Source organism: Gossypium arboreum, chromosome 13 (assembly GCF_025698485.1).
Source record: "Gossypium arboreum isolate Shixiya-1 chromosome 13, ASM2569848v2, whole genome shotgun sequence".
Lineage (NCBI taxonomy): Eukaryota > Viridiplantae > Streptophyta > Magnoliopsida > Malvales > Malvaceae > Gossypium > Gossypium arboreum.
In genome coordinates this window covers 109,405,816-109,421,450 of record NC_069082.1, presented here as the reverse complement: position 1 = coordinate 109,421,450, position 15,635 = coordinate 109,405,816, and the positions used below count along the sequence as shown (strand labels likewise).

General features: G+C 34.3%; 1 protein-coding gene across 1 annotated transcript; it reads right to left on the bottom strand.

The window, feature by feature from the left end:
- Positions 1-12,183: 12,183 nt before the first annotated feature.
- LOC108463588 (DNA-dependent metalloprotease WSS1-like) lies at positions 12,184-14,944 on the bottom strand. The gene is made up of 5 exons (XM_017763512.2): positions 14,622-14,944; positions 14,089-14,282; positions 13,016-13,479; positions 12,818-12,922; positions 12,184-12,375 (listed from the first exon to the last, which is right to left on the bottom strand). Exons 1-5 carry the CDS (start codon positions 14,777-14,779, stop codon positions 12,184-12,186), a joined length of 1,113 nt encoding a protein of 370 aa, XP_017619001.1. The 5' UTR covers positions 14,780-14,944.
- Positions 14,945-15,635: the final 691 nt, after the last annotated feature.

Below are 15,635 nucleotides of genomic sequence, written 5' to 3'. Positions count from 1 at the left end.
ATCAGGGCCAACCGGAGGAGACTATAGTGGAAATAAACCGCACACAAAATACTTGAATCAGGTTTTTATTGGCCTTCGTTATTCAAAGATGCTATCAAGTATGTTACTTTATGTGACAAATTCCAACGGACAGGTAACATATCTAAACGTGATGAAATGCCTCAAAATTATATGCTTTCTTGTGAAATATTTGACGTTTAGGGTATCGATTTCATAGGCCCATTCCCCAGTTCATTTGGAAATAAATACATCTTAGTAGCAGTTGACTACATGTCCAAATGGGTAGAAGCTCAAGCTCTACCTACTAATGATGCTAGAGTGGTTGTACGTTTCCTTAAAAAACTCTTTTCAAGATTCAGAACACCTAGAGCAATTATCAGTGATAGGGGCACTCATTTTTGTAATACCCAATTTGAAAAAACGCTTAAGAAATGCAGAGTTCATCATAGAATAGCCACCCCATACCATCCTCAAACTAATGGACAAGTTGAAGTAGCAAACCGAGAACTCAAACGGATCCTTGAAAAAACAGTAGAATCAAACAGAAAAGACTGGGCAACAAAAGTAGACGACGCCTTATGGGCTTACAGAACTGCTTTTAAAACTCTAATAAGGACATCACCTTACAGACTTGTTTATGGAAAAAGTTGTCATCTACCATTCGAACTAGAGCATAAAGCTTTTTGGGCTATTAAATTTCCAAACCTTGATCCCAAACTCGCAAGAAAAAATAGGTTGATGCAGCTGAACGAGCTAGATGAATGGCGAGCCAATGCATACAAAAATTTAGTTTATACAAAGAAGCAACAAAGCAGTGCCATGACGTTTGTTTAAAGCAACGGAAACAATTTGAAGTTGGAGATCTCATCTTACTATACAACTCAAGACTCAAAGTTTTTCCCGGGAAACTAAAATCACGATGGTTAGGACCCTTCGTAATTTAATCTGTTCATCCATATGGCACAATAGAGGTAAGTCACCCATCATACAGTACTTTCAAAGTAAACGGACACCGTCTAAATCTTTATAATGGTGAGGATTTTAAATTTGATGGAGAGGAGCTACGACTCCACAAACCGCCTTCAATATACCAACAAGGTAACAGTCGAGCTTAGACTATAAACAAGCACTTCTCGGGAGGCAACCCGAGTACTAACGATTTTAAATTATTTTAAATTCAAGTTTTAAACATTTAGGTCACTAACAGGGTATTTGAAGCACAGGTTCTCAGCTCCACACGGTCGATAACATGGTCGTGCTTAAGGCCGTGTGACCAACACGAAGGAAAACACGGCCATGCGATACGGTCGTATGAAACAGGGTAAATGATTTCCCCAAAACACGGGATGCGATTAATCCCCACGGCCATGCGACATGGCTGTGGGTGAATTTGATAGGTGAACACGGGCATGGAAATAGAATAACACGGGTGTTCCAGAGGGAAAGCTCGATTCTGTTTCTTTGACACGGGCGTATAACACGCCCGTGCTTTTAAGCCATGGACAACAATACACGGGCATGGTACCTTAACATACAGGCATAGGAGAAGCGAACAAAGCTATGCACGACTGTGTGACATGGCCGTGTGCCACACACGCCCAAGACACACGGGCGTGGGATAGTAGCCAAGCATGACCTAAATCGCAAAACTCGAAAAACACGGGCTCACCTTCAGAGTACACGAGCGTGGCCCTAGGCCATGTGGCCCTCCCCTATATAATCAAACCACTGTTCATTTTTTTAGATGAAGATGAAAATGTTTAAAAATATTTATTTATTGTTTTATGTTTTTAATTTTTATTGAACTACTTTTTATTTTTGTTAGATTTTAGAATTTTCTTTTTAATTTTTAATTTCGGTTATTTCTTTTCGATCACTTATTCTTCCTAATATTCCCTAAAAAGTTCCTGATTTTATCACAGTTATATAGAGCTCTTAAGCTCATCATCACATAGGAACTAAAACTCCACAAGGAAAGGTTCTCCACGACTGCCATGTCTTGCTCGACCACGATCATAGCTACTATTAGATATAATATTCTTTTGGCGCAAGAATTATGGCCTAATGAACCTCTACAACCGCCGGAGTATCCTCCTCCACTCTCGAACCGATCACTCTCTAAAATTCTAGTTCGAGGAATTCATCATACAGGAAGTTTCACTTCTCTCCCTATCTGATTTTTTATACTCTAACATCTATCTTTGTACATTGAAGGCAATGTACATCTTAAGTGTAGGGGGTATTTATTTCATTATAAAAAAAAATCCCTGAATAATCATCTTACTCTCTTGAAAAACTTTCATATCATATTTAGGATAAATTTTAATTGATTTGTGATTTTAATTGATATATCTTGAATTAAAACATAGGCATTTATGCATCGATTGTTTAAACTTTAAGACAATAGAGAATCAAGCATGATGAGTTGATTTTTAAGAATTCAAAATCTTAGGCTATTTCCCCAAGTCTAGGTATTACTTCTAATTGGAATTCACGATTCTAAACATCAAAAAGCCATAATTTTTGTGAGATTTTTGAGCCTTTTGAGCATCTATTCATCCTTTCATGCTCACTTTTATTATTACTTTGAGTGCGTCAGTATTGAACTGTTATTTTAGAACTTGTTTGATTATGCATGTCAAGACCACACCATTTGATTTGATATATCAAAATGATTAAGGCACTTAAGATTAACCCACTCATGCCATGAAAAGCCTACCTCCATGATTAACCCTTAGTAAACCCCCTTGAGCCTGACAAGCCATTTCTTGTATTACCCTTAATATTAACCTTTAACCCATTATTGTTGAAATCCCCTAAATTAATCCCTATCTTTATCGAGATTTGAGTTGAATGGATTCCCTAGCTATGTTTTGTTCTTGATATTTAGTTTATATTATTTAACTTGTTCTAAAAAAAAAGGTATGTATACATATCTGTAATTTCATATTCTGAGAGAAGCTCTGTTGTACGCAAGTAAAGATTAACTCTTTTCTAGTTAAGGCAACTTTTCAAGTCAATCTCGATTCTAACCCTTTCTTTTGACCACACCCCCCTAACCAAGCCTCATTACAACCCTCTAAAAACCTTTTGATTGATGTATCATCTTAAATTATAGTGGTGGATATTTGATTTTCATGCAAGCTTATGGTAATAACTTTTCATTATTGACTATTGAGTGCTTCACTTATTATCCTTAAACACCTCGAGTGATTTGAGTGAATATTTAGTGAGGATGTGAAACTCTGTGATATTCTGAATCAAAGGTAATTACTTAGATGCGGAGAGACACCTATGTTTGCATGATTAAATACTCAACTTGGAATGTTTGAAACTCTTATGTTCTTTTAGTTGAATTCTCAATGTATGATTACCTATGGATTATTTGGAGATATTATCGATAAGAATTATAAGTGGGGGAGAATTTATTTTGATAATGAGCTGAGGATTTTGCTTGAGGACAAGCAAATGCTTAAGTGTGAGGGTATTTGATAAACTGTAAATTATACATATTTTCACCCCATGTTTAATGCATTTTATAGATGATTTATCATTAGAATTGGTGAATTTGATGCTCCTAACGCTTTAATTTCATGTTTTATACTTAGGAGAGCATAAGAGAGCAAAAGGAGCCAAAAACAAGCCAAAAAGGGACAAAACGGACCAAATCGAGAAGATGACACGGCCTAAGCCTTACTACACAGGTAGCTCACACGCCCGTGCCTTTCGAGGGTGTCGACCAAGGCTTTCACGATTCACACAGTCTGGCCATTGACCCACACGGCCATGTGCAATTTAATGGATTGAACACAGCCTGGAAATTACGTCACACGGTCGTGTCCCTGCCGAGCCCAAGTTAAGTCCAATTCGAAAAAGGCCACTTTGGAGGGCTTCTAGGCATTCCAAAGCCTATAAATACACCCTAGAATAGGAGAAAAAGGGAGATAGAGAATAGAGGGTAAGGAATTACTCCAAGAAAGCCGATTGATCCATCTTAGAAGCCGGATTCATCATCAAGACTGAAGATCTCTCCTCAATTTCCCTTCAGGAGTTTTGGGTTTTCTTTATGTTTTGTATTCTTTATTGTTCTAAAATGTTTTCTTATTTAGTTATGAACTAAACCCCTAAATACCTAAGGGGAATAAAACCTAAGATGAATCTTGTTATTATTTTCTGAATTGTATGATAAATATATAACTTGTTCTAAATTATGTGTTCTTAATTCTTGTTTTTGATATCCCAGGATACTGATTCAAGACATACTCATATTCAAAGGAGGAATAGACCCTGTCTAAGAGTACTTCTTTCATAATTAAGCGGAGTTTATTGTGCGCCTAGAAATAGGGTGACAAGATTTTGTCGGATTAGGGTGAAACCTAATAAGGGGATCCATAGATCGAGTTAATGCAGCCCTAGAGTATTAATTAGAGAAAAGTCTCGGTTATTCAATCTAGGGATTAGACGTTATTAGTCTTGAATAGGGATAATAACATAACTTAGGGATCTCTACGGAACAAGTTGAATAAATAAATCATCCGATTCGGAGCCAGAATAACAAGTAAAGTCTAGGTGGATTTTTCCTTAGGTATTGTCTCAAGTAAATCGATTTTCCCAAAGCAATTCCCCAATTCTTTTCTCTGTGCATTTTTAGTTTAGATAATTAGTTAATTAAAACAAACCTCATTATTCTTAGGCTAGATAATAAAAAGATAGTCATTACGAGTACTTTTGGTCCCCTTGGGTACGATATCCTGGCCTTGCCATTACTATACTATTGTTCGATAGGTGCGCTTGCCTTTTTGTCGTGATAATAGTTAGTCTAGGTTTGATTTTGGTTATAAATATTTATTACTTGTTACGAATCACGCGATCAACCACTTCTGACTTAGGTATAATTTTCTTGCTTTTCTATCTTTGAGAATCTCCATACCAAGTATCTTCTTTGCTACTCCCAAATCTTTCATCTCAAATTCTTCACTTAGTTGGGCTTTGACCTTTCTTATCTCTCATTTATCTTTCGTTGCTATCAACATGTCATCAACATAAAGGAGTAGATACACAAAAGAACCATCCCTGTTTTTCTTAAAGTAAACACAACTGTCAAAGCTATTTGTTCTGAAATCATGAGAAGTCATAAAGGAATCAAACCTCTTGTACCACTATCTTGGTGGCTATTTCAAATCGTAAAGAGACTTTTTCAGCAAGCAAACATAGCGCCATTTTTCTGAGACTGTAAAACCTTTTGGTTGTTACATGTAAATATCCTCCTTAAGATCTCTATGCAAAAATGTAGTTTTTACATCTAACTGCTCAAGCACCAAATTATGCATGGCCAAAATACCAAGTAAAGCTCAAATCGAACTATGCTTCACAACTGGGGAAAACACAGTTGTGAAATCCACTTCTGGAATTTGACTGCAACCCTTTCCAACAAGCCTTGCTTTATATCTGGATTCTTCAACTCCTGGAGTCCCTTCTTTCTTTTTAAACACTATTTACAATGAACAACCTTTTTACTTTTAGGAAGTTTCACAAGATCCCATGTTCTGTTTTTGTGAAGTGATTTCATCTCCTCTTGTATAGCAAACATCCACTTTTTTGAGTCGTCACAGCTAACTGCTTAGAATAATTAGATGGCTCTTGGTTTACATCTATATCTTCAGCTACATTTAAAGCATAGGCAACTAGATCAGCCTCGGCCTACTTCTTTGGAGGTTTAATTTCTCTTCTAGTTCTGTTTTTGGCGATAGAGTATTGTGGTGAAGAAGCAACTTTATTCTGAATTTTTATACTAGCTTGAGGAGTCGGCTCTGTTGTAGATTCTAGATTAATCTGTTGTTCCACCTACTTTTGATTTTCTTTATTGCAAGAGTCTTTAAGAGATAAGTTAGGTAGTATTGTAGTTTCATCAAAAACAACATCTCTGCTAATCACAACTTTTCTATTTTCAGGACACCATAACTTACACCCTTTTACACCAGCTTTATAACCAAGAAAAACACATTTAATGGATCTTGGTTCCAATTTTCCATTATCAACATGAGCATACGCAAGACAACCAAAGATCTTTAAATTAGAATAGTCAGCAAGATTACCAGACCATACCTCTTGTGGAGTCTTTTTCTCAATGGCAACAGATAGAGATCGATTGATTAAAAAAATGCAGTAGAGGCTGCTTCGGCCCAAAACGAATTTGGTAACTTGGCATTTGAAAACATGCATCGAACCTTCTCTATGATCATTCTGTTCATTTATTCTGCAATGTCGTTTTGCTGTGGAGTATGACGAACTGTCAAGTGTCTCACGATCCCTTCTGACTTGTACAGTTTATTAAACTCATCAGAACAGAACTCTAAGCCATTGTCTGTACGGAGGTATTTAATTTGTTTTCCCGTCTGTTTTTCAATCATAGTTTTCCAAAACTTAAATGTGGAAAACTGGAACGACGGAAAAATGTGCAAGTGTACACAATCTCAACAAGTAATAAAGTGACAAGTAAATGTCGAGTTATCGTACACACAGGGACTATAAAAAGAATTATTTATGAAATTAATTGTAAAACACTTTGGTGAGGTAAAAATAATTTAGTTTTAAAAAGGTAGTCAAAAATTGTTTAAAAACTAAGTAAATAATTAAAAATAAAACAAAGGAGTTCTAATGCATGATTTCAAATAAGATTTAATCAAGGTAACATACTTGTGTTGGATTAATTATATTTCTTGAACTCAGAATTATTAAACTCACGTTTACACTGTTACGAATAAATTCACAGCAACCCGGTAATTTGCTAACTTATGAACAAAATTACAAACAAAAATCCATTCATCTCTTGACATATCCCTATGTCAATTCAATCGACTAAACAGATTCTAGTAAGCAAACATGTTATTGCACATACATACTCATTAAACTGAACTGATTTCTTGCATATTCCTATGTCAATTCAAACGATTAATTAATCTAATAAGCATATAAAAGACTATGTGAAGTAACAAGGCATCCCTACCTTGAAATAGTTTAATCACAATAATCTTGCAAGTTATGCAAGGCAATAATATCGCCAGATACATTGCTAATTTAACCTTCAGCTACTTTAGAAGAATAAACATGCACTGATTAAGTACTGTGTCAATTAATTACAATTGCAATCCATTTAAATAATTAATTCATTAGCTACCTCACAATAAAAGCATAAGAATAACTTAGGCATGATTTTACTTAATCAAGCATCTTACCGAGGCCTATAACAACATAAACACGATTTTAACAATTTAAGCAGGCAGAATATAATCAACCTAACACAAACTTAAGTTTAAGCTCAATTAATTAAAATAACCATTTCAATATCATAAATATTTATAAACATGTTCGTCAAAACAATAACAAAAATTAGAGAGATAGGGAACAAGAAGCAAATCCGGTGTTTCTCTGTGGCTTGACTAGTTGCTCCGTTCTTCGTTCTTCATTGCCCTCGGCTATCAAGGTAGCCTATGAACATTTAATTGCTGCTCAAAAATGGCTGATGAGAGCCTCTTTCCCAAGAGAAGAAATCGGCACTTGAACAATAAGGGAAATGAGATGGAAAAAAACTGAGAGAAAAAGTGAGAGAGGAGAAGAGAGAATGAGAGAATGTTGTGGAATGAGGGATGGATGAGGGATCAGCAAGGTGTGGCTTTTATAGCTGAGTATGGAAACTAAAAATAGCAAAAAGAATCAGCCTAAGAGACCTCCGTTGGCCGGCCACACACATGGCAAAGTTGAGAGTTTCAACTTTGCTATTTTAAGCTTGGAGCAATTTCATAAAGCCACAATTAAAGGAGGGGTTTGAATGCATTTTGAAATTTCTTCAAGGCCCTTTTTGCAAGCATATTTAATCAGCTAAAATGCTGATTTGGGTCATCATATGGACAGTTCTGGGCTGCTCATTTAGTGGCTGGTTCGGTTCACTCAATATGGTTCGACCAGTGCAGTTCAACTAGACCCTTCTCCATAATTAATTAAAAATAATTTATTTAACCCAAATTAAATAGGGAATAAATTAAAATTAATTAAATTAGGAATTAATACACATTTCTAGACCGTCTTAGGCTGGAAATTAATCTTCCTTGAAACTTCAAATTGCTTCTCGGTTTTGTGCTTTCAGCAGTGTCAACCGAGCCAATTTTCGCCCTTTGCGCGAATCTGTCGAAAATAGTCAAAATTAATCAAAATTAAGTATAAAATTAACTAAATTCACCATGTTTATATTTTTAACACATTTTAATTATTTTATAATATTTAATTATTTTTCGACAAGAATTTAATCGGATTTGCATGAATTTAAGTAAAAATGGGTATGAAAAAGTATATAAATTTTTGTGTTTCCAAAAACACATCGCTTTTCTGCTTCAAGTAGAATACCCAAACTTTTCTAGAAAAATCATCAATAAAATTTAGCATATAATTATCTTTAACTCTCGAAGGCACTCTGGATGGCCCCCACAGATCAAAATGAATATACTCTAACGTTCCCTTCATGTTATGGATTCTTCTGGTGAATTAAACTCTCTTTTGCTTCCCAAAAACATAGTGCTCACAGAACTTTAGTTTGCAAATTCCATGCCCATCAATAAGTCCTCTTTTGCTCAAATTTTCCATGCCATTCTCACCTATATGCCCTAGATGCATATGCCAAAGTTTAATAATATCATCATCTGACAAGGAAAAGGAAGCGACAACTGCATCACCACTAACAGTAGAACCCTGGAAAACACATAACTTGACAGTCTTTCTCTGCCCTTTTATCACAACGAAGGAACCTTTGGAAATCTTCAAAACTCCACTTTCAACTGTGTATTTGTACCCTTTTGAATCAAGAGTACTCAATGAAATTAAATTTCTTTTCAATTCTAGGACATGTTGCACGTCACTAAGTATTTTGACAACTCCGTCAAACATTTTAACTTTAATCATTCCAACACCTACAATTTTACACGAAGAATTATTTCCGATCAAAACAACACCTTCAGACACTTTTTCGTAAGTCATAAACCAATCCTGATTGGGACTCATGTGGAAGGTGCAGCCCGAATCAAGGGTCCACTGCTCGCTTAATTTAGAATTTTTGATAGAAGCGACTAGAAGTTCACCATCGCTGTAGTCTTCTACAACATCAGCTTCACCAAAATTTTCTGGTTGTTTTCCCTTTTGATTCACAGCCTCTCTTTTGATCTTATTCTGTAGCTTATAGCACTCAGATTTAATATGTCCTTTGTTCTTACAGAAGTTACAAGTTTTACCTCTGTTTGAAGACTTCGACCTACCTTTAGATTTACCGTGCGGATTTTGTTCCTATGTCCTTCCACGATCATTATCAACATTTCGATCTTGTCTCCCACGAACAATAAGACCCTCTCCTTGAGATTCGGCTTTAACCACAAGATGTTTCATCTTAGCATACGAGGTCAAAGAATCATAAACCTTATCAATTGTGAGAGACTCGCGGTTATATTAAATCGTGTCTCTAAAGGTTGAATAAGACAGGGGCAACGAACAAAGTAGAACCAACCTAGATCTTCCTTATCATACTGAACCTCCATGGCCTCCAAGTTTGAGAGAATTTCTTTAAACACTATTAAGTGTTTGTGTACAGACACACCTTCCTCCAAACGATGAGCATAAAGACGCTACTTCATATGCAGCTTGCTAGTTAAATTTTTTGACATACATATTTGTTCCAGCATATTCCATAATCCAGCGGCAGTCTTCTCTTTCATCACATTCTACAAAATTTCGTTAGACAAATGTAGATGTAACTGTGTTAACACCTTTCGATCCTTGCACTTCTTCTCTTCCTTCATCAATGTCGAAGGCATCTTATCTACCCCTAGCAGGGCTTGCTCTAAGTCCATCTGTGCAAGAACTGCCTGCATCTTTATCTGCCACAATGCGAATCTAGTGTTGCGATCCAACAGCGAAATTTCATACTTCAAGGATGCCATTACCTTGATTGAGATGAACAACTCGGAAGCTCGGATACCAATTTGTAAAAATAAAGAACACATAGATTTTATGTGGAAACCATTTTAGGAAAAAACCACTGGCAGAGGAGAAGAAAATTCACTATGTAAAATTCGAATAACTACAGTAGAAGTGTAGTAAGATCAAAACACCTTATTCTAATCAATATCAAATAGATAGAGTTTAATAAGGTTTAAAAACCCTTATTCTAAAATAAAATAAAAGAAGTGTAGTTCTATAGGGATTTTATTTTTATTCTATTTTACTACTATTTTATTTAAATAAGGATTCGGGTCACTTAATTCTAACATATATTTATACCTGATCTAATAGAAACTGATTAAACAGATCAAGATCCTAATGGAAAAAGAAAATTAGATCCAGATCTTCTAAAAGATGATTATTTAAGATCCTTAATAGAAATTGTGAACAAGTTGAAAATACAACTAGAATGTTTGGTAATCAAACTGAAAATATTGCTACTAATGAAATAAAATTTGAAAATTTAGGAGAGTCGTCTACCCAACCTGTCCCACATAGGACAGACTATCTAAATAATATAAATGTTGCTTAAGGAGGATTATATTTAGTCTGCTATATATTTATTGTTCTATTTTATTATTCAAATCTAATTTAGTTACTTCTCCTAAATTATTTATTTATTGTACTATTTTTTAACTTTATTATATAACTTATGAAAATATATAGAAGTAGTAATATCCATTAAAACCTTTACTAATTGATGAAATATTATTTTCGTTTTTAGAGTCAATATGCATAGTATGATTGTGACTTTTATCCTTATGTAAATAATCAGTTTCTCCCATTAAATTTATCTTAGGTACCTAAAATTGTCTGTTATTTATTAAATTCTCCTACTTTAAAAACTCAATCGTCTCAATCAGGACAAAAACAGGCAATAGTAAGATAGAATAACATATATATGAGTTTTAAGATAAATAACCATGAAATAAACAGAATTGAGAATAAATGATAGAACTTACAATGAATACTATAATATTTTTTTCTCTAGAAATCGTTCACTATAGCTCTAATACCAATTACAGAATTAGGAGGGATAGTTGTAAGGTTACAGAAGGAAACTAATAGTAAATGAAAGATTTACAAAAAAGAAAAAACAATTAAAATTTATCAAAAAAAACTTGAGAAGAAACTCAAATCAAACTTCCCCTTGTAGGTTCCTACTTCTCCTTTTTATAGGAGGGGTTCATAGCTCAATTTGATTTTTATTACAATTCTGCACAGTTTCTTGATAAGGATGACATCTTTTTGGACAAGGATAACATCTTTTTGTCTAGTTGTGGTTACTTCCACGTTACTCTATTTTTTGTTGTTTCTTGATTGTGGTTTGTTCCACGTAACTTCCTCTGTCTTTTATGTCAGCCTTCTTAAATATTGTCCAAATTCATTTCTTCAACTTCATCTAAATTTAACGAATCGATTAACAAGTCTGGTAAATTCTAACTTTTCCATGTATTTTTTATGTCTTCAATTATATGTGTTGAAAAATCATCATAGGTCGATCCTGATCTTTATATATTCTTACATCAAAGGTATTGTCATCTTTAACCACCATCCATGGTTTTTGCTCTTAAAACTCCACTAATGCTTAATGCAGATGCTGATGGCAACAACCACATCATTTCACTCGATGGAGAGCTTCTATAAGTGTACCCTCCGAAATCGCCATTGTAGAAGGACATGATTGAATGTGCAGTGGTTTTGCCATCCATCCCCAGGTTAAAATAATGCGTTAATGAGATAACTTGATATCCTTAAATATTCTATTCAGTTTCCCATAGTTCTCATATGTAATTTAGCCACCAAAAAAAAAAGGGAAAGAAAAGAGAAACTGTACATGAATAAGACAACAAATGAGTGTATGGTAGGAGCTGGTATTTACATTGAAAAGATTACGAAATAACATCATCAGTTTGCCCCAACCCAGATCCGCCCCTCGTCACTCTGATCAATAGAACATTTTAATAGCATCTAGAAGATGAATAATAAAAAGGCTGCCAAGACAAAAAAAAAGGCATTGTAATAAGAAACCAAAACAACTGTTGAAAATGCTCCCTATCTCTTGTAACACGAGCAGTAACAAGGAAAAATCAACTGACTTGAATAAGATGAAGCAAATTGGCATTGATGAGATATTACTTCTTATGTGCCAATATTGGGAGCTGGAGTTGATATAGGAGCACCATGTGAATATCTCCATTGGTCACATGCTGAGCATTTATCCAGTTTCACATTATTTTCCAAGGTGCAAAACTTGCAAGACCAAAATTTGTACTTGATGCTAATGTCTCTGGGCCTTTCCGTGTAGCAAAGCTTGCATATTGGGGCTAATGGCTGCAATGTTTTCACATCAATGACATGCAAAGTAAGTTTCCAAGAGGGGGCATTAAAAAATAAATATATTTCTCCAGTTCAGGAGGCAAACAAGTAACACAAAGCATCTCTCACTGTAAAAAAAAAAAGAAAAAGGAAAAAAAGCAAACATGGTCCATGCCAAAATTAATATATCATGGCCTGTGAAGCTCAAAAAGCTCAAATTCATGATTATTAAGAATAGTTAAAGCAAAAAAAATGTGAGCCAAATACCATACAGGATAAGGATATACAACTCAAAAACAGGACCAAGCATGCCAGCGTGAACATTATCAATATAAATATCAAAATGTTTCAACACCTAAAATTCAATATAAAACATGAACATATATGTTAAACAATATGATATCCATTTATAAGCAAAGTATTTGAATGAAATGATGTTGATGCATGAAACACTTACTGGATTCAATAGAGTGCATGATTGGCACTCCCACACAACAGTTACTCCTTGATTTTCTGGAGAATCATCATTAAGCATAGGGGCAGAAGAAGTGGCACTTGAACTAGATTGGTGAGGTATAAGGTTATTGGATTTACAACTTCGTTTAGGAGATTTGGCACCTTCATTGATAGAAGATCTAGATACAAGAGGGGTAGTTAAATCCACAAAGCTAGATTCCGGTTTATCTTGCCCATGGCTTCGTTTAAGAGAGGTTCCACCAAAAGCATGTCTGCTGGAAACATCATTGATACTCCATCTCTCTCCTCCCTGATCCAAGTCCAAATGATCCTGCAGAGTATCAGCACAGTTTTCTTCATCCCCAGCAATCTTAGAGCAATGGGAACCACACCAGATATCATCCTGCAATCTCCTTTCAGCAGCCATTGCAGCAGCTTGTATAGGACTAAGTGCATCCCTAATGGTGTTGTCACCACCAAGACGTTTAGGTCCAGAAGGTAACAGAGGCCCCAAGCGTGCTCTATTCTTTGCTGCAGCTAATGCAGTCTGACGAAGAGATGAGAGTGGAGGTTGTCGGGAAAATTCACCTAAGCTCCTCCCAGGAAGATCAAACCCTTCGCCTGTGCCAGTTATTCCTTTTGACATGAGCTCCTCACATTCCTACATGGATAAAACAAGGAAAAATATGCAAAGACATTAAAACAAGCATGTGCTACTTAAATATAGATTCTCCAAATTTTCTTCATATATCAAGATCTTTAGGATACCTAAGATAAAAATAAAGGTGCATTTCTTAAAACCTTAACTAACCCCTATTTAATTGTAATAATTCCAGAAACATAAGTAAATAGACAACAATATGGAAACATGCAGAAGGAACACTGATTGAGCAAAGAACAGTCCAATTTTCCAAGACATGCATCCCAAATAGATTAAAACTAACATAGGGCTCAAATACATTGTAACCAATAATCAAATTATTCAACTAACATAAGCTCTCCCTTTTCTACATAGATAATGTTTAATCGTGAATCCATATACAGGCACATCCTGAGAACCTCTAATCACACCTAATAATGCTTTCTTAATGATTTGATCCTCACACGCTAGAATCTTTCATTTGATGGGCTTATTTGGTTCTAACATAATAGCACGAACTTAAACAAGCCTTAACAGGAAAATTAGTAATATAGACATGAACCATCCATGAAACAGCATTTGGCACTGGAAAATGATGATTAGGGACTGTCTAAAAGAATGGAAATGGATCTTTCTAAGCTCATCCCAGAGCTTGTAAAAACTGGCATTATGAGGACCATGAGCATTATGGCAAAGCTCGTGAAGCATTGTATCAAGAACTTGATCGAAAGAATAAAAATCCCAATCCCGGTTCGGCCTTCGTAGCCTTAACTTCACGTGGATGCCAGCTCCCACATTCAGCCCAAGCAAAGCTGGATTATTCGAACTATCGATATGAAAAAGAAAAAATCAAAACTAAATTCAGTATAATTTTTGAAATTCAAGCCAAAGTAACTCCTAGTATGATAACTCAAAGCATAATACAAACGCTTCACAATTCTTTCAATGCATTATTTGCCTTCGGCATCATGCTTCAGCATTGATAAAACATATCTCAATGCCATAAAAATAAAAGAAAAGCGCTTGAATTTCAGTAGTATAACCGTAAATACTCATTCTTCCATCAATCATAATTGAAGAAAAAGAATTCAGCACAATTGAAGAAACAAATCATTCTCTTTAATAGAATAAAAGATACAAAAATGAATAAAATTGATAAAAATACTAGAATTCTGAGAGGAGCTTGACTCTCCATTTATGCTTACGCATAATGGGTTGAACTTGTTTGGCTATTTTCTCTAAGATTTTTTTGGCTTCTTCTTCTCCAGGTTTCCTCTTCAATGCTTTGATTTCCCAGACCTTGTGCAAATCCCCCAAATTCATTTTCCTTTTTTAGATAATTTTGGGAATATCAAAACCCTAATTCAAATTTCTAAAAGGTTGAAACTTTAGGGATGAATATGGAAATCTTGGTCGGGACTTTGGGGTTTTCTTCTTTTGTAATGTAAGGGGATTTTAAATTGGTTCGCGTAGGAAGAAGCGTTCTGTTTGGTTGCAAAGATTTGGACAATAAACTAATTTCATAATTAAAAATATACTTTTTTTCATTTTAACAAAAAGTAAATAAAATATACATATTGTGGGATTTGAATCCGCGTTGGATTAAAAATCTTAAATTTACCACTTAATTAAAATTTTACTTTACTATATTTTACACATTCTAATTTTAATATACACAATTTATTATTTTTATTAGTTGTATATTTTAATAATGTTATTCATTAAGTTGGTATCACGATTCAACTCAACACTAACTCATAATTAATGACAAAATCATGATAAATAACTGTAGTATATTTAATTAATATTAAATTAACGAATTATTTTTAAAAATTAACGAATTTTTGGAAATATAAATTAATCGGTTAGATAAGTCGGTTAATTTTTATATGTTTTATACTTGTTTTAACCAAAAATAAAAATATATATATATATATTTTGGTTAATTCGATTAATCAATCAATTAATCGAAAAAGTTCATTCGGTTAATTTTTAAAAAAAAATTCGGTTCGGTTAAGGGTTTAAAAGAATTGGTTAATTCAATTAATAATAGTTCGAGGTTGGTTAATCGATTGAACATTCCAACAATAAAGTGCTTCAAAATAAGTATTAGATATTATAATAATTTTTTTGTCTTGATTTTTATTAAATGTTTAAATAAAATAACTAAGAACCAATG